General features: G+C 47.6%; 1 protein-coding gene across 9 annotated transcripts in view; it reads left to right on the top strand.

Moving 5' to 3' along the window:
- Nucleotides 1-19,300, top strand: part of smoc1 (SPARC related modular calcium binding 1) — a 375,226-nt gene that overhangs the window by 299,018 nt on the left and 56,908 nt on the right. For 7 of the 9 annotated variants that reach the window (XM_064928831.1, XM_064928835.1, XM_064928828.1 and 4 more), the window contains 3 exons: nt 4,256-4,361; nt 5,404-5,648; nt 6,173-6,226. In XM_064928831.1, the coding sequence (XP_064784903.1) occupies nt 4,256-4,361; nt 5,404-5,648; nt 6,173-6,226 (405 nt within the window). The remainder of the gene's footprint in view (nt 1-4,255; nt 4,362-5,403; nt 5,649-6,172; nt 6,227-19,300) is intronic. The other 2 variants (XM_064928830.1, XM_064928829.1) reach the window with 1 other exon arrangement.

The following is a 19,300-nucleotide window of genomic DNA, read 5'->3' as shown; positions in this document are numbered from 1 at the left end:
TCTTTATTATAGGGTGTCATTTAGAACACAACTCTAAATCAACTGAAGGGGGCCGATTCATTGAGCAGCACTTAGTAAAAACACATGACCCCCCGACAATATATCCAGCGATATGCTGCTAGAGATGACTGAGACACCTGATAGCAGCTGGCAAGAAGGACCATATAGACCTGCTTGTTCTATATAGTCTAAACCCCCAAAACCAATTCTTTCTTTGGCCGCCTCTCCTTCCAGTTCTCTGCTGCCAATGACTGGAACGAACTACAAAAAGCACTGAAACTGGAAACACTTATCTCCTCACTAGCTTTATTATACCAACTGTCAGAGCAGCTCACAATCAAATGCACCTGTACATAGCCCAACCTATATTTTAGCCCAAACAACTACCTCTTTCCCTACTGTATTTAATTTATTTATTTATTTTGCTCCTTTAAACCCCCATTATTTTTATTTCTACTTTGCACATTCTTCCATTGCAAATCTACCATTCCAGTGTTTTACTTGCTATATTGTATTTACTTTGCCACCATGGCCTTTTTTTGCCTTTACCTCCTTATCTCACCTCATTTGCTCACATCGTATTTAGACTTGTTGATACTGTATTATTGACTGTATGTTTGTTTTACTCCACGTGTAACTCTGTGTCGTTGAATGTATCGAACTGCTTTGAACACAACTTATCTTGGCCAGGTCGCAATTGTAAATGAGAACTTGTTCTCAACTTGCCTACCTGGTTAAATAAAGATGAAATAAAAAAAATAAAAAAATATCTGTTCTCTTAAATAAGGCATGCTGGGAGTCCCTCAGACTGCTCCTGACATATGACTCATGTCTGCTAGAGGTGAAAGGTCAGTTCAGTTCATACTAATGATTCTGCTAATTCGTTCGGCACCGATGTTACAGAGCCTGTTCTCACTCTTTAGGTTTAGATGACCAAAACATCCGAGCTTATTGAAACCAACATGTCTTTAGTCTCACCCTCTCTCACGTTGTAAAAAACTAATATGACACACACACACACACACACACACACACACACACACACACACACACACACACACACACACACACACACACACACACACACACACACAGTTAAAAATAGTGTTTTCTCCTTTCTCCATCTCCATTCATCACCAGGTATAGCTGTTGTTCTACTGTTTACCAGAGATACTTAACACTGGTCTCAGCCATCTGCTGTAGTTCTACTGTTTACCAGAGATACTTAACACTGGTCTCAGCCATCTGCTGTAGTTCTACTGTTTACCAGAGATACTTAACACTGGTCTCAGCCATCTGCTGTAGTTCTACTGTTTACCAGAGATACTTAACACTGGTCTCAGCCATCTGCTGTAGTTCTACTGTTTACCAGAGATACTTAGAACACACTGGTCTCAGCCATCTGCTGTAGTTCTACTGTTTACCAGCGATACTTAACACTGGTCTCAGCCATCTGCTGTAGTTCTACTGTTTACCAGAGATACTTAACACTGGTCTCAGCCATCTGCTGTAGTTCTACTGTTTACCAGAGATACTTAACACTGGTCTCAGCCATCTGCTGTAGTTCTACTGTTTACCAGAGATACTTAACACTGGTCTCAGTCATCTGCTGTAGTTCTACTGTTTACCAGAGATACTTAACACTGGTCTCAGCCATCTGCTGTAGTTCTACTGTTTACCAGAGATACTTAACACTGGTCTCAGCCATCTGCTGTAGTTCTACTGTTTACCAGAGATACTTAACACTGGTCTCAGCCATCTGCTGTAGTTCTACTGTTTACCAGAGATACTTAACACTGGTCTCAGCCATCTGCTGTAGTTCTACTGTTTACCAGAGATACTTAACACTGGTCTCAGCCATCTGCTGTAGTTCTACTGTTTACCAGAGATACTTAACACTGGTCTCAGCCATCTGCTGTAGTTCTACTGTTTACCAGAGATACTTAACACTGGTCTCAGCCATCTGCTGTAGTTCTACTGTTTACCAGAGATACTTAACACTGGTCTCAGCCATCTGCTGTAGTTCTACTGTTTACCAGAGATACTTAACACTGGTCTCAGCCATCTGCTGTAGTTCTACTGTTTACCAGAGATACTTAACACTGGTCTCAGCCATCTGCTGTAGTTCTACTGTTTACCAGAGATACTTAACACTGGTCTCAGCCATCTGCTGTAGTTCTACTGTTTACCAGAGATACTTAACACTGGTCTCAGCCATCTGCTGTAGTTCTGCTGTTTACTCAGAGATACTTAACACTGGTCTCAGCCATCTGCTGTTGTTCTACTGTTTACCAGAGATACTTAACACTGGTCTCAGCCATCTGCTGTAGTTCTACTGTTTACCAGAGATACTTAACACTGGTCTCAGCCATCTGCTGTAGTTCTACTGTTTACCAGAGATACTTAACACTGGTCTCAGCCATCTGCTGTAGTTCTACTGTTTACCAGAGATACTTAACACTGGTCTCAGCCATCTGCTGTAGTTCTACTGTTTACCAGAGATACTTAACACTGGTCTCAGCCATCTGCTGTAGTTCTGCTGTTTACCAGAGATACTTAACACTGGTCTCAGTCATCTGCTGTAGTTCTACTGTTTACCAGAGATACTTAACACTGGTCTCAGCCATCTGCTGTAGTTCTACTGTTTACCAGAGATACTTAACACTGGTCTCAGCCATCTGCTGTAGTTCTACTGTTTACCAGAGATACTTAACACTGGTCTCAGCCATCTGCTGTAGTTCTACTGTTTACCAGAGATACTTAACACTGGTCTCAGCCATCTGCTGTAGTTCTACTGTTTACCAGAGATACTTAACACTGGTCTCAGCCATCTGCTGTAGTTCTACTGTTTACCAGAGATACTTAACACTGGTCTCAGCCATCTGCTGTAGTTCTACTGTTTACCAGAGATACTTAACACTGGTCTCAGCCATCTGCTGTAGTTCTACTGTTTACCAGAGATACTTAACACTGGTCTCAGCCATCTGCTGTAGTTCTACTGTTTACCAGAGATACTTAACACTGGTCTCACCCATCTGCTGTAGTTCTACTGTTTACCAGAGATACTTAACACTGGTCTCAGCCATCTGCTGTAGTTCTACTGTTTACCAGAGATACTTAACACTGGTCTCAGCCATCTGCTGTAGTTCTGCTGTTTACCAGAGATACTTAACCTGGTCTCAGCCATCTGCTGTAGTTCTACTGTTTACCAGAGATACTTAACACTGGTCTCAGCCATCTGCTGTAGTTCTACTGTTTACCAGAGATACTTAACACTGGTCTCAGCCATCTGCTGTAGTTCTACTGTTTACCAGAGATACTTAACACTGGTCTCACCCATCTGCTGTTGTTCTACTGTTTACCAGAGATACTTAACCTGGTCTCAGCCATCTGCTGTAGTTCTACTGTTTACCAGAGATACTTAACACTGGTCTCACCCATCTGCTGTAGTTCTACTGTTTACCAGAGATACTTAACACTGGTCTCAGCCATCTGCTGTAGTTCTGCTGTTTACCAGAGATACTTAACACTGGTCTCAGCCATCTGCTGTAGTTCTACTGTTTACCAGAGATACTTAACACTGGTCTCAGCCATCTGCTGTAGTTCTACTGTTTACCAGAGATACTTAACACTGGTCTCAGCCATCTGCTGTAGTTCTACTGTTTACCAGAGATACTTAACACTGGTCTCAGCCATCTGCTGTAGTTCTGCTGTTGCAGTGAGACTGTGGCAGTGATTGTTTACTACTGACTGTGCTGTCTCTGTGTTGCAGTGAGACTGTGGCAGTGATTGTTTACTACTGACTGTGCTGTCTCTGTGTTGCTGTGAGACTGTGGCAGTGATTGTTTACTACTGACTGTGCTGTCTCTGTGTTGCAGTGAGACTGTGGCAGTGATTGTTTACTACTGACTGTGCTGTCTCTGTGTTGCTGTGAGACTGTGGCAGTGATTGTTTACTACTGACTGTGCTGTCTCTGTGTTGCTGTGAGACTGTGGCAGTGATTGTTTACTACTGACTGTGCTGTCTCTGTGTTGCTGTGAGACTGTGGCAGTGATTGTTTACTACTGACTGTGCTGTCTCTGTGTTGCAGTGAGACTGTGGCAGTGATTGTTTACTACTGACTGTGCTGTCTCTGTGTTGCAGTGAGACTGTGGCAGTGATTGTTTACTACTGACTGTGCTGTCACTGTGTTGCAGTGAGACTGTGGCAGTGATTGTTTACTACTGACTGTGCTGTCTCTGTGTTGCTGTGACAGGCTGCCCGGAGGGTAAAAAAATGGAATTCATTACCAGCCTTTTAGACGCCCTCACCACAGACATGGTCCAGGCCATTAACTCACCAACCCCCTCTGGTGGTGGGAGGTAAGTCATAATGATATGTTTTCCCCTCAAGCTTAAACAGTCAACTATGATGTTGAAATCTCTATCATTAGGTTTGGGATGGAGAATTAGATCTGGAGCCCTGAGTGTGTACCTGAGCAGGTTCTGAGTGTGTACCTGAGCAGGTTTCTGAGTGTGTACCTGAGCAGGTTCTGAGTGTGTACCTGAGCAGGTTCTGAGTGTGTACCTGAGCAGGTTTCTGAGTGTGTACCTGAGCAGGTTCTGAGTGTACCTGAGCAGGTTCTGAGTGTGTACCTGAGCAGGTTCTGAGTGTGTACCTGAGCAGGTTCTGAGTGTGTACCTGAGCAGGTTCTGAGTGTGTACCTGAGCAGGTTTCTGAGTGTGTACCTGAGCAGGTTTCTGAGTGTGTACCTGAGCAGGTTCTGAGTGTGTACCTGAGCAGGTTTCTGAGTGTGTACCTGAGCAGGTTCTGAGTGTGTACCTGAGCAGGTTTCTGAGTGTGTACCTGAGCAGGTTTCTGAGTGTGTACCTGAACAGGTTCTGAGTGTGTACCTGAGCAGGTTTCTGAGTGTGTACCTGAGCAGGTTTCTGAGTGTGTACCTGAGCAGGTTCTGAGTGTGTACCTGAGCAGGTTTCTGAGTGTGTACCTGAGCAGGTTCTGAGTGTGTACCTGAGCAGGTTCTGAGTGTGTACCTGAGCAGGTTCTGAGTGTGTACCTGAGCAGGTTTCTGAGTGTGTACCTGAGCAGGTTTCTGAGTGTGTACCTGAGCAGGTTTCTGAGTGTGTACCTGAGCAGGTTTCTGAGTGTGTACCTGAGCAGGTTCTGAGTGTGTACCTGAGCAGGTTTCTGAGTGTGTACCTGAGCAGGTTCTGAGTGTGTACCTGAGCAGGTTCTGAGTGTGTACCTGAGCAGGTTCTGAGTGTGTACCTGTGCAGGTTCTGAGTGTACCTGAGCAGATTCTGAGTGTACCTGTGTATGAGTACTGGGTGCACCTGTGGAGGTTTGAGTTGAACCCTCTTCCGTTTCCTTCTACCTGTCTCTGAACCCTGTTGTCCTGTGCAGGTTGATGGAGCCGGACCCCAGCCACACTCTAGAGGAGAGGGTGGTCCACTGGTACTTTACCCAGCTGGACAACAACAGCAGCCATGACATCAACAAGAAGGAGCTGAAGCCCTTCAAGAGATACGTCAAGAAGAAAGCCAAACCCAAGAAATGTGCCAGGAAGTTCACTGACTACTGTGACCTGAACAAGGACAAAGCCATCTCACTTCTGGAGCTGAAGGGTTGTCTTGGGGTCAGCAAGGAGGGTGAGTATTTTGGTACAGAGCGTTCTTCTCTGGCATATTGGATAGTTGTTCAATAGTTCATCGTACATCGTTCATTATGGAGCCATCTTTCATTTCTATCCTCCGAAGAACTCAGCAGGAACTTAATGTCTCTGAACTATGTTGCTAACTGTCCAGAAATGTTGCAGTGCACCAGTAATTGGTTATTAGCCAGTAATTAGCTAGCTAGCAGCTAGGCGAGGACAGACTACGCCTCCAGTCCAGACCCTGTCCCCGTCTGGCCGTACAGCACAATGGACAACTAGACAGGGTGTGTGGATCAGCATCTCAGATCATTGGGATCTGTTGTGTTAAAAGCAGTGAAAATGACCTGATTCTAATGTATTATAAGACTTGTATAGAGTATGTATAACCCCGTTGTAATCTCTTATTACCATGTCATAATGATGCTGACTGAATATCAGCCATTTTGTGACATATACATCCCAGTCTGACCTCTAATGTGTCTCCTCTCCTCTCTCCCCCTCTCCCCTTTCCTTCTACAGGTAGTTCTGTGAGCAGCATCAACCAAGGGACAAGGCAAGGGATTAATTTGTTCAGTAAGACCCACTAATATGCTTTCACTAACCTTAGCACCGCCTTAAACCGCTGAGGGCCGCTTCAATATAATCCATTAACCATCCTTGTATGTAAACCAAATGTATACCCTGTTGCAGTACTTAACGCAAGATGTCGTTTGCATCGAGTTACAACTTGTGTGGCTGCACATTTCTTTGCTACTGCAATGCAGGATGGGTATTTTGCCTTAGCTAATTGTACTTCTTGGGTTGGGGTATAACTTAAGCTTTAGACTGGCTTCTGATATTGGTCTGCAGGCTTCTTATTCAGATGCACACAGCTTTATGTTCTAGATACACTTGGAGGTCTTTGCTTTTACAGTGAATCAGGGATTCTTGGAAGTCGGGAAAGTCCGTCAGGGAAACTTTTGTTTGTTGTTGTTGCGTTATTTGAGCTTTTTTTTAAAAAATGTATTTGTGGGAATTTTATAAGGGGAAAAAATGTTCGGCTCTATGCCCAGAAATGCCCTTGTTCGGAACAAACTCTTAAAAAAAAAAAAGTGTTTAAAATGAAAGAAACAATAATGGATATGAACTGGAAAATGATTTTATGTAAAAAAAAAAAGAGGATATGTCTTCCAAAAGTTATTTTTAAAGAATATTTCTCTCAAAACTTTGATTCCTAATACAATATTTCTGGACATTTGGTGAACAGTCAGATTGGTCTAAAATCCTAAATGAATCAGGAATGTGCAGGGTCACCTATACCATAAGGACCCCTTATTCATGTCCTCATTACATCTAGAGCAATAAGACCCCTCATGGTCTGGAATGTTCTCTATTGTTGATAGATTTAAACGATATTGTAATCACCATGGTCACAACCATAAACTGTCAACTCCATCTCCCTTATAGATTAAGATGTGAATTGTAGTTCAAATATGTTACATTTAATTAGGTTTAAGAGTCATAAATCAACTGAGGAGAAACTAAATGTCCACTGTTTATACCCCTTGAATGAAGAAGAAAAATTCAATTTTTGTCAACTCTGTAAAAAGTAAACTCGGTCAGAGTGCTGAAAGATCTGATAGAATGGTTATGGTTTTTATTGGGGATTTTCAAGTGAATAATTTTCTATATTTTATAAATATTTTTTATTGAACTTTCATTTGTGTAGGCAAAAATATGTCTGTTTTAATTATTTGTTGGCAACTCCATCACTGACTTATGATAATTTTTTGGGGTCAATAGTAAAGAAAAAATATATATATTATATATAAATATATATATATATATTCGCTGTCCTGCAACATATTCTTAAACTGTTGTCATATTTGGTAAATCTAAGGCAGGGATCGGCCATTTTGATGGGGGTGGGGGCCACTAGAAATCTAAGAATCTGAGCTCATCATGAAGGGATACAGAAGAAGATTTTGCAATATAGAACTCATTTCATGCAATTCTACAAAAAATTGTTTTTTTAATATGATATCTGAGTAAGACTGACTAACAAAATCAATGGGGGGGGGGGGCAGCTGGTAATTTGACCCTGATTACTAAGTTTAGATAGCAGGCCGCTAGACTAACTTACCAATCTAAAACATTTTAGCTAACGTGGGCTAATTGAGTGACTGTCAGTGACTGACATAGCAAGAGAAAAAATAAACTGCAGATGCACAACGACATTTGGAAAATACAGCTTGGGTATTCTACTATTCTAACTAAGTTGAAACCCTGACTGAGTTTAATGTTTATAAATGTTGTTTTAGGTTCTGAATTGAGAAGAAAATGCTAACAATGTAACCATTATACAATGTCCAAAACATTAAAAACGCCTTCTTAATATGGAGTTGCACCCCACACAATAGTGTTTATTTGTAGAATATTATATTATTTTCTTCCCTCGTCAATCTAAACACTTCACCCCATAATGACAAAGGAAAATCTGTTTTTAATACATTTTCAGACCCTTTACTCAATACTTTGTTGAAGCACCTTTGGCAGCGATTACAGCCTCAGGTCTTCTTGGGAATGACGCTACAAGCTTGGCACACCTGTATTTGGGGAGTTTCTCCCATTCTTCTCTGCAGATCCTCTCAAGCTCTGTCAGGTTGGATGGGGAGCGTCGCTGCACAGCTATTTTCAGGTCTCTCCAGAGATGTCCGATCAGGTTCAAGTCCAGGCTCTGGCTGGGCAACTCAAGGACATTCAGAGACTTGTCCTGAAGCCACTCCTTCTCTTGGCTGTGTGCTTAAGATCATTGTCCTGTTGGAAGGTGAACCTTCACCCCAGTCTGAGGTCCTGAGAGTTCTGGAGCAGGTTTTCATCAAGGATCTCTCTGTACTTTTCTCTGTTCATCTTTCCCTCGATCCTGACTAGTCTCCCAGTCCATGCTGCTAAAAAATCATCCCCCCAGCATGATGCTGCCACCACCATGCTTCACCATAGCAATGGTGCCAGGTTTCCTCCAGACGTAACCCTTGGCATTCAGGCCAATTCAGAATCTTGTTTCTCATGGTCTGAGAGTCTTTAGGTGCCTTTTGGCAAACTCCAAGCAGGCTGTTTGTGCCTTTTACTGAGGAGAGGCTTCCATCTGGCCACTCTACCATAAAGGCCTGATTGGTGGAGTGCTGCAGAGATGGTTCTCCTTCTGGAAGTTTCTCCCACAGAGGAACTCTGGAGCTCTGTCAGAGCGACCATCGGGTTCTTTATCACCTCCCTAACAAAGGACCTTCTCCCCCGATTGGTCAGTTTGAACAGGTGACCAGCTCTAGGAAGAGTCCTGGTGGTTCCAAACTGTCAACCTTTGAAGATGTGCACCTTTCTAAATCATGTCCAATCAATTGAATTTACCAATCAAAAATCTCAAGGATGATCAATGGAAACAGGATGCACTTGAGCTAAATTTCGAGTCTCATAGCAAAGGATCTGAAGGTATTGAGGTATTTCTGTTTTTATTTTTTATACATTTGCAAACATTTCTAAAAACCTGTTTTCGCTTTGTCATTATGAGGTATTGTGTGTATGGGCTTCGCTTAGCATGTCCACACTCGACAGTGGTTATTGTAGGCAGGTAAACATACCAAAATGATCAGGTATCAAGATACAGTATTGTAGTCAGGCAACAATATGAGATGTGAATGGGCAACATTCATTCTGAAGTCAGAATATATTTTCTCTCGCTTCAGCTCAAATTTTGAACCTTTATTTAACCTAGGCAAGTCCGTTAAGAACAAATTCTTATGTTCAATGACGGCCTAGGAACAGTGGATTAACTGCCTTGTTCAGGGGCAGAACGACAGATTTTTACATTGTCAGCTCGGGGATTCGATCCAGCAACCTTTCGTTCTAACCACTAGGCTACCTGCTGCCCCAAATAATGTCTGACAATGTTTTTCAAGAAACGTTGTCATTTTTTTTTTTTACGTGGTTGAAATGCAAATTCCAAATATGTAAATGATGTATGAATCTAAAAAAGTGCCTACTTTGATTTGGACTATTGAGAAACTCCCCGTCAGAGCCCCGGTAGTCTGCGTATTGAGAAACACCCCGTCAGAGCACGGTAGTCAGCGTATTGAGAAACACCCCGTCAGAGCACGGTAGTATGCGTATTGAGAAACACCCCAGAGCACGGTCAGAAACACCCCGCAGAGCACGGTAGTCTGCGTATTGAGAAACACCCCGTCAGAGCACGGTAGTCAGCGTATTGAGAAACACCCCGTCAGAGCACGGTAGTCAGCGTATTGAGAAACACCCCGTCAGAGCACGGTAGTCACGGTAGTCAGTATTGAGAAACACCCCGTCAGAGCACGGTAGTCAGCGTATTGAGAAACACCCCGTCAGAGCACGGTAGTCAGCGTATTGAGAAACACCCCGTCAGAGCACGGTAGTCAGCGTATTGAGAAACACCCCGTCAGAGCACGGTAGTCTGCGTATTGAGAAACACCCCGTCAGAGCACCGGTAGTCTGCGTATTGAGAAACACCCCGTCAGAGCACGGTAGTATGAGTATTGAGAAACACCCCATCAGAGCACCGGTAGTCTGCGTATTGAGAAACACCCCATCAGAGCTCCGGTAGTCTGCGTATTGAGAAACACCCCTGTCAACTGAAGTAGAGAGGAAATATGAGTTCAATAAAGATTCAGCTGATGTTTTTTAGAGACTGTTGGAACATTCCAGTTGGCCCGGGGCAGTAAGCAAGGTTTCTTCCACTGACAAAAACTGAGAAAATACAAATAAAACCTACTTGCAATCCCTCATTGTACCCTGGCACCTACTACTGCAGACACTGTGTGGATGTGTGTGTGTGTGTGTGTGTGTGCGTGTGCATGTGCGTGTGTGTGTGTGCGGTGTGTGTGTGTGTGTGTGTGTATGTGTGTGTGTGTGTCTGTGGTGTGTGTGTGTGTGTGTGTGTGTGTGTGTGTGCATGTGCGTGTGCGTGTGTGTGTGTGTGTGTGTGTGTGTGTGTGTGTGTGTGTGTGTGTGTGTGTGTGTGTGTGTGTGTGCTAGATTGAATCCCTGAGCTGACAAGGTACACATCTGTCGTTCTGCCCCTGAACAGGCAGTTAACCCACTGTTCCGAGGCCGTCATTGAAAATAAGAATTTGTTCTTAAACTGACTTGCCTAGTTAAATCAAGGTTATTAAAATATAGTGTTGTGTTAAAGCTATAAAAATGGATAAATCAGACAACATGGAAAACTAAGTGTTTTTTCAAACTCCGTCTATACCTGTTCAGATTTAGTACAGTCTAATTCACTTTAACCTGACCTAACACACAGGTAGGTGAGTAAGAGAATACAACAAAATGGCACACGGCTAATCACCACACCTTAATGACAGACACACTGTAGGTCGGAATGATATGGAACATCCACTTTATTGTCTTGTCAGTCAGTCAGTCATTCATCCAACCAGTCAGTCATTCATCCAACCAGTCAGTCACTCATTCAGCCAACCAGTCAGTCACTCATTCAGCCAACCAGTCAGTCTCATTCATCCAACCAGTCAGTCACTCATTCAGCCAACCAGTCAGTCACTCATTCATCCAACCAGTCAGTCACTCATTCATTCAACCAGTCAGTCTCATTCATCCAACCAGTCAGTCACTCATTCATCCAACCAGTCAGTCACTCATTCATCCAACCAGTCAGTCACTCATTCATCCAACCAGTCAGTCACTCATTCATCCAACCAGTCAGTCACTCATTCATTCAACCAGTCAGTCACTCATCAGCAGCCAACCAGTCAGTCACTCATTCATCCAACCAGTCAGTCACTCATTCAGCCATTCACCAGTCAGTCACTCATTCAGCCAACCAGTCAGTCACTCATTCATCCAACCAGTCAGTCACTCATTCATTCAACCAGTCAGTCACTCATTCATCCAACCAGTCAGTCACTCATTCAGCCAACCAGTCAGTCACTCATTCAGCCAACCAGTCAGTCACTCATTCATCCAACCAGTCAGTCACTCATTCATCCAACCAGTCAGTCACTCATTCAGCCAACCAGTCAGTCACTCATTCATCCAACCAGTCAGTCACTCATTCAGCCAACCAGTCAGTAACTCATTCAGCCAACCAGTCAGTCACTCATTCAGCCAACCAGTCAGCCAACCAGTCAGTCACTCACTCATTCAGCCAACCAGTCAGCCAATCATTCAGCCAATCAGTCATTCAGTCAGTGGATGAACGAATGAATGTTACTGTTGACGTCCTCTATGAACCCAACCAATCAGAGGTTAATGTTACCAGAGAAATATTTGTTACTGTAGACGTCCTCTATGAACCCAACCAATCAGAGGTTATTGTTACCAGAGAAATATTTGGGAAATGAAGAGATCCTCTCTTGGAGAGATCCAGCATCTAGTGACAGTATGTGTCCCAGCATCCTCTTCCTCACCCTTCCTCATTCTTCCTCACCCCTCCTCATTCCTCCTCACCCCTCCTCATTCTTCCTCACCCCATCCTCATTCTCTTTCTCACTCCTCCTCTTTCTCTTCCTCACCCCTTCCTCATTCTTCCTCACCCCTCCTCATTCTCTTCCTCACCCCTCCTCATTCTCTCCTCACCCCTCCTCATTCTCTTCCTCACCCCTCCTCATTCCTCCTCACCCCTCCTCATTCTCTTCCTCACCCCTCCTCATTCTTCCTCATTCCCCCTCCTCATTCTTCCTCACCCCTCCTCATTCTCTTCCTCACCCCTCCTCATTCCTCCTCACCCCTCCTCATTCTCTTCCTCACCCCTCCTCATTCTCTTCCTCACTCCTCCTCATTCTCTTCCTCACCCCTTCTCATTCCTCCTCACCCCTCCTCATTCTCTTCCTCACCCCTCCTCATTCCTCCTCACCCCTCCTCATTCTCTTCCTCACCCCTCCTCATTCCTCCTCACCCCTCCTCATTCCTCCTCACCCCTCCTCATTCTCTTCCTCACCCCTCCTCATTCCTCCTCACCCCTCCTCATTCTCTTCCTCACCCCTCCTCATTCTCTCCTCACCCCTCCTCATTCCTCCTCACCCCTCCTCATTCTCTTCCTCACCCCTCCTCATTCTCTTCCTCACCCCTCCTCATTCTCTTCCTCACCCCTCCTCATTCTCTTCCTCACCCCTCCTCATTCTCTTCCTCACCCCTCCTCATTCTCTCCTCACCCCTTCTCATTCTCTTCCTCATTCTCTTCCTCATTCTCTTCCTCACCCCTCCTCATTCTCTTCCTCACCCCTCCTCATTCTCTTCCTCACACCTCCTCATTCTCTTCCTCACCCCTCCTCATTCCTCCTCACCCCTCCTCATTCCTCCTCACCCCTCCTCATTCCTCCTCACCCCTCCTCATTCTCTTCCTCACTCCTCCTCATTCTCTCCTTCCTCCTCATTCTCCTCACCCCTCCTCATTCCTCCTCACCCCTCCTCATTCCTCCTCACCCCTCCTCATTCCTCCTCACCCCTCCTCATTCCTCCTCACCCCTCCTCATTCCTCCTCACCCCTCCTCATTCCTCCTCACCCCTCCTCATTCCTCCTCTAGTCCTCATTCTCTTGGAGATACCCCTCCTCATTCCTCCTCACCCCTCCTCATTCCTCCTCACCCCAGCTCATTCCTCCTCACCCCTCCTCATTCCACCCTCGCCCCTCCTCATTCTCTTCCTCACCCCCTCCTCATTCTCTTCCTCACCCCTCCTCATTCTCTTCCTCACCCCTCATCATTCCTCCTCACCCCTCCTCATTCCTCCTCACCCCTCCTCATTCCTACCCCCGCCTCATTCTCTTCCTCACCCCTCCTCATTCCTCCTCACCCCTCCTCATTCCTCCTCACTGTCATTCCTCCTCACCCCTCCTCATTCCTCACCAGCGCCTCATTCTCTTCCTCACCCCTCCTCATTCCTCCTCACCCCTCCTCATGCTCAGCCTCAGTTCCTCATTCTCTTCACCCCTCCTCATTCTCTTCCTCACCCCTATTCTCTCCTCACCCCTGTTCATTCTCCTCAGGTCCTCACCAGCCTCAGCTCCTCACTGTTCTGGGAGGTCACCCTAGCTGTCCTCATTCTTCCTCACCCAGCTAGTCATTCCTCCTCCCCCTTTCCTGTTACTGGGAGGTCACTCACCCTCCTCATTCTGGGAGTTCTCCTCACACCAGCTCCTCATTCCTTCCTGGGAGGTCACCCCTCCTCATTCCTCCTCACCCCTCCTCATTCTCTGTTACTGGGAGGTCACCCCCCTCTGTTCTCTTCCTCACCCCTCCACCAGCATTACTCTTCCTGGGACCCCTCACCATTCCTCCTGTACTGCCCCCTGTTACTCCTCCTCACCCCTCCTCATTTGTTCTGTCCTCATTCTCTTCCTCACCAGCCTCATTCTACTTCCTCACCCCTCCTCATTCCTGGGAGGTCACCCCTCATCATTCCTCCTCACCCCTCCTCATTCCTCACCCCGCCTCATTCCTACCTGTCCTCATTCTGGGAGGTCACCCCCTCCTCATTCCTCCTCACCCCTGCCCTGTCCTCCTACTCCTCATTCCTCACCCCGCTCCTCATTCCTCCTCACCCCTGTCCTGTTACTCCTCCTCACCCCTCCCTCATTCCTCCTGCCCTGTCCTGATTCTGGGAGGTCACCCCTCCTCATTCCTGTACTCACCCTGTCCTCATTCCTCCTCACCCCTCCTCATTCCTCCTCACCCCTCCTGATTCCTCCTCACCCCTCCTCATTTCCTCACCCCCCTCCTCATTCCTCCTGGGAGGTCACCCCGCCTCATTCCTCCTCACCCCTCCTCATTCCTCCTCACCCCTCTGTCCTCATTCCTCCTCACCAGCTCATTCCTACTGCCCTGTCCTGATACTGGGAGGTCACCAGCTCAGTCCTCCTCACCCCTGCCTCATTCCTCCTACTGGGATTCCTCCTCACCAGCTAGTTGTACTGCTCCTGTCCTGTTCACTGGGAGGTCACCAGCTAGTCTGCTCTCACTCCCATCACTGTATAATCTTTAGGGAATTTTGGTCACCAGCTAGTCTCCTCCAAAACCAGCTAGCCCATCGTCCCTACTGGGAGGTCACCAGCTAGCTGTCTGCCCTGTCCTTCTGGGAGGTCACCAGCTAGCTGTAGTGTTACTGGGAGGTCACCAGCTAGTTGTACTGCCCTGTCCTGATACTGGGAGGTCACCAGCTAGCTGTACTGTTACTGGGAGGTCACCAGCTAGCTGTCCTGTTACTGGGAGGTCACCAGCTAGTTGTACTGCCCTGTCCTGTTACTGGGAGGTCACCAGCTAGTTGTACTGTTACTGGGAGGTCACCAGCTAGTTGTACTGTTACTGGGAGGTCACCAGCTAGCTGTCCTGTTACTGGGAGGTCACCAGCTAGTTGTACCTGTCCTACTGGGAGGTCACCAGCTAGTTGTCCTGTTACTGGGAGGTCACCAGCTAGTTGTACTGCCCTGTCCTGTACTGGGAGGTCACCAGCTAGTGTCCTGTTACTGGGAGGTCACCAGCTAGTTGTACTGCCCTGTCCTGATACTGGGAGGTCACCAGCTAGCTGTGTCCTGTTACTGGGAGGTCACCAGCTAGTACTGTGTCCTGATACTGGGAGGTCACCAGCTAGTTGTACCCCTGTTGTCTGGGAGGTCACCAGCTAGTTGTACTGTTACTGGGAGGTCACCAGCTAGTTGTACTGTTACTGGGAGGTCACCAGCTAGTTGTACTGTTACTGGGAGGTCACCAGCTAGTTGTACTGTTACTGGGAGGTCACCAGCTAGTTGTACTGTTACTGGGAGGTCACCAGCTAGTTGTACCCCTGTTACTGGGAGGTCACCAGCTAGTTGTACTGTGTCCTGATACTGGGAGGTCACCAGCTAGTTGTACTGTTCCTGACTGGGAGGTCACCAGCTTGTTGTACTGCCCTGTCCTGTTACTGGGAGGTCACCAGCTAGTTGTACTGCCCTGTCCTGTTACTGGGAGGTCACCAGCTAGTTGTACTGTTACTGGGAGGTCACCAGCTAGCTGTACTGTTGGGAGGTCACCAGCTAGTTGTACTGTAGTCCTGTTACTGGGAGGTCACCAGCTAGTTGTACTGCCCTGTCCTGTTACTGGGAGGTCACCAGCTAGCCTTGTAGCTGTTACTGGGAGGTCACCAGCTAGTTGTACTGCCCTGTAATGTAGTGTTACTGGGAGGTCACCAGCTAGTTGTACTGTCCTGATACTGGGAGGTCACCAGCTAGTTGTACTGTTACTGGGAGGTCACCAGCTAGCTGTACTGCCCTGTCCTCTTACTGGGAGGTCACCAGCTAGCTGTCCTGTTACTGGGAGGTCACCAGCTAGCTGTACTGATACTGGGAGGTCACCAGCTAGCTGTCCTGTTACTGGGAGTTCACCAGCTAGTTGTACTACCCTGTCCTGATACTTGGAGGTCACCAGCTAGCTGTCCTGTTACTGGGAGGTCACCAGCTAGCTGTACTGTTACTGGGAGGTCACCAGCTAGTTGTACTGCCCTGTCCTGATACTGGGAGGTCACCGGCTAGTTGTCAGGTCACCAGCTAGTTGTCCCCTGTTACTGGGAGGTCACCAGCTAGTTGTCCTGTCCTGTTACTGGGAGGTCACCAGCTAGTTGTACCTGTTACTGGGAGGTCACCAGCTAGCTGTACTGTTACTGGGAGGTCACCAGCTAGTTGTACTGTGTCCTGTTACTGGGAGGTCACCACTGGGAGGTCACCAGCTAGTTGTACTGTTACTGGGAGGTCACCAGCTAGTTGTACTGTTACTGGGAGGTCACCAGCTAGCTGTACTACCCTGTTACTGGGAGGTCACCAGCTAGTTGTACTGCCCTGTCCTGGGAGGTCACCAGCTGGGTTACTGGTCACCAGCTAGTTGTACTGCCCTGTCCTGATACTGGGAGGTCACCAGCTAGCTGTCCTGTTACTGGGAGGTCACCAGCTAGTTGTACTGCCCTGTCCTGATACTGGGAGGTCACCAGCTAGTTGTACTGTTACTGGGAGGTCACCAGCTAGCTGTACTGTTACTGGGAGGTCACCAGCTAGCTGTCCTGTTACTGGGAGGTCACCAGCTAGCTGTCCTGTTACTGGGAGGTCACCAGCTAGTTGTACTGTTACTGGGAGGTCACCAGCTAGTTGTCCTGTTACTGGGAGGTCACCAGCTAGCTGTCCTGTTACTGGGAGGTCACCAGCTAGTTGTCCTGTTACTGGGAGGTCACCAGCTAGTTGTACTGCCCTGTCCTACTGGGAGGTCACCAGCTAGCTGTCCTGTTACTGGGAGGTCACCAGCTAGTTGTACTGCCCTGTCCTGTTACTGGGAGGTCACCAGCTAGTTGTACTGCCCTGTCCTGTTACTGGGAGGTCACCAGCTAGTTGTACTGTTACTGGGAGGTCACCAGCTAGTTGTACTGCCCTGTCCTGATACTGGGAGGTCACCAGCTAGCTGTCCTGTTACTGGGAGGTCACCAGCTAGTTGTACTGTTACTGGGAGGTCACCAGCTAGTTGTCCTGTTACTGGGAGGTCACCAGCTAGTTGTACTGCCCTGTCCTGATACTGGGAGGTCACCAGCTAGTTGTACTGTTACTGGGAGGTCACCAGCTAGTTGTACTGTTACTGGGAGGTCACCAGCTAGTTGTACTGTTACTGGGAGGTCACCAGCTAGTTGTACTGTTACTGGGAGGTCACCAGCTAGTTGTCCTGTTACTGGGAGGTCACCAGCTAGCTGTCCTGTTACTGGGAGTTCACCAGCTAGTTGTACTGCCCTGTCCTGTTACTGGGAGGTCACCAGCTAGTTGTACTGCCCTGTCCTGATACTGGGAGGTCACCAGGTAGTTGTACCCCTGTTACTGGGAGGTCACCAGCTAGTTGTACTGCCCTGTCCTGTTACTGGGAGGTCACCAGCTGTTACTGGGATGTCACCAGCTAGCTGTCCTGTTACTGGGAGGTCACCAGCTAGCTGTACTGTTACTGGGAGGTCACCAGCTAGTTGTACTGTTACTGGGAGGTCACCAGCTAGCTGTCCTGTTACTGGGAGGTCACCAGCTAGCTGTCCTGTTACTGGGAGGTCACCAGCTAGCTGTCCTGTTACTGGGAGGTCACCAGCTAGCTGTACCTGTTACTGGGAGGTCACCAGCTAGTTGTACTGCCCTGTCCTGTTACTGGGAGGTCACCAGCTAGTTGTACTACCCTGTCCTGTTACTGGGAGGTCACCAGCTAGTTGTACTGCCCTGTCCTGTTACTGGGAGGTCACCAGCTAGCTGTCCTGTTACTGGGAGGTCACCAGCTAGTTGTACTGCCCTGTCCTGTTACTGGGAGGTCACCAGCTAGTTGTACTGCCCTGTCCTGTTACTGGGAGGTCACCAGCTAGTTGTACTGCCCTGTCCTGTTACTGGGAGGTCACCAGCTAGTTGTACTGTTACTGGGAGGTCACCAGCTAGCTGTACTGTTACTGGGAGGTCACCAGCTAGCTGACCTGTTACTGGGAGGTCACCAGCTAGTTGTACTGCCCTGTCCTGTTACTGGGAGGTCACCAGCTAGTTGTACTGTTACTGGGAGGTCACCAGCTAGTTGTACTGTTACTGGGAGGTCACCAGCTAGCTGTCCTGTTACTGGGAGGTCACCAGCTAGCTGTCCTATTACTGGGAGTTCACCAGCTAGTTGTACTGCCCTGTCCTGTTACTGGGAGGTCACCAGCTAGTTGTACTGCCCTGTCCTGATACTGGGAGGTCACCAGCTAGTTGTACTGTCCTGTTACTGGGAGGTCACCAGCTAGTTGTACTGTTACTGGGAGGTCACCAGCTAGTTGTACTGCCCTGTCCTGATACTGGGAGGTCACCAGCTAGTTGTACTGCCCTGTCCTGTTACTGGGAGGTCACCAGCTAGTTGTCCTGTTACTGGGAGGTCACCAGCTAGTTGTACTGCCCTGTCCTGATACTGGGAGGTCACCAGCTAGCTGTCCTGATACTGGGAGGTCACCAGCTAGTTGTACTGTTACTGGGAGGTCACCAGCTAGTTGTACTGCCCTGTCCTGTTACTGGGAGGTCACCAGCTAGTTGTACTGATACTGGGAGGTCACCAGCTAGCTGTCCTGATACTGGGAGGTCACCAGCTAGTTGTACTACCCTGTCTTGTTACTGGGAGGTCACCAGCTAGTTGTACTGCCCTGTCCTGTTACTGGGAGGTCACCAGCTAGTTGTACTGCCCTGTCCTGATACTGGGAGGTCACCAGCTAGTTGTACTGCCCTGTCCTGTTACTGGGAGGTCACCAGCTAGTTGTACTGCCCTGTCCTGATACTGGGAGGTCACCAGCTAGTTGTCCTGATACTGGGAGGTCACCAGCTAGTTGTCCTGTTACTGGGAGGTCACCAGCTAGCTGTCCTGTTACTGGGAGGTCACCAGCTAGCTGTCCTGTTACTGGGAGGTCACCAGCTAGTTGTCCTGTTACTGGGAGGTCACCAGCTAGTTGTACTGCCCTGTCCTGATACTGGGAGGTCACCAGCTAGTTGTCCTGATACTGGGAGGTCACCAGCTAGTTGTACTGCCCTGTCCTGTTACTGGGAGGTCACCAGCTAGTTGTACTGCCCTGTCCTGTTACTGGGAGGTCACCAGCTAGTTGTACTGCCCTGTCCTGTTACTGGGAGGTCACCAG

This window comes from Oncorhynchus masou, chromosome 21, assembly GCF_036934945.1.
Source record: "Oncorhynchus masou masou isolate Uvic2021 chromosome 21, UVic_Omas_1.1, whole genome shotgun sequence".
Lineage (NCBI taxonomy): Eukaryota > Metazoa > Chordata > Actinopteri > Salmoniformes > Salmonidae > Oncorhynchus > Oncorhynchus masou.
The sequence above is the reverse complement of the archived record's forward strand: the minus strand, read 5'-3'. Positions and strand labels throughout refer to the sequence as shown.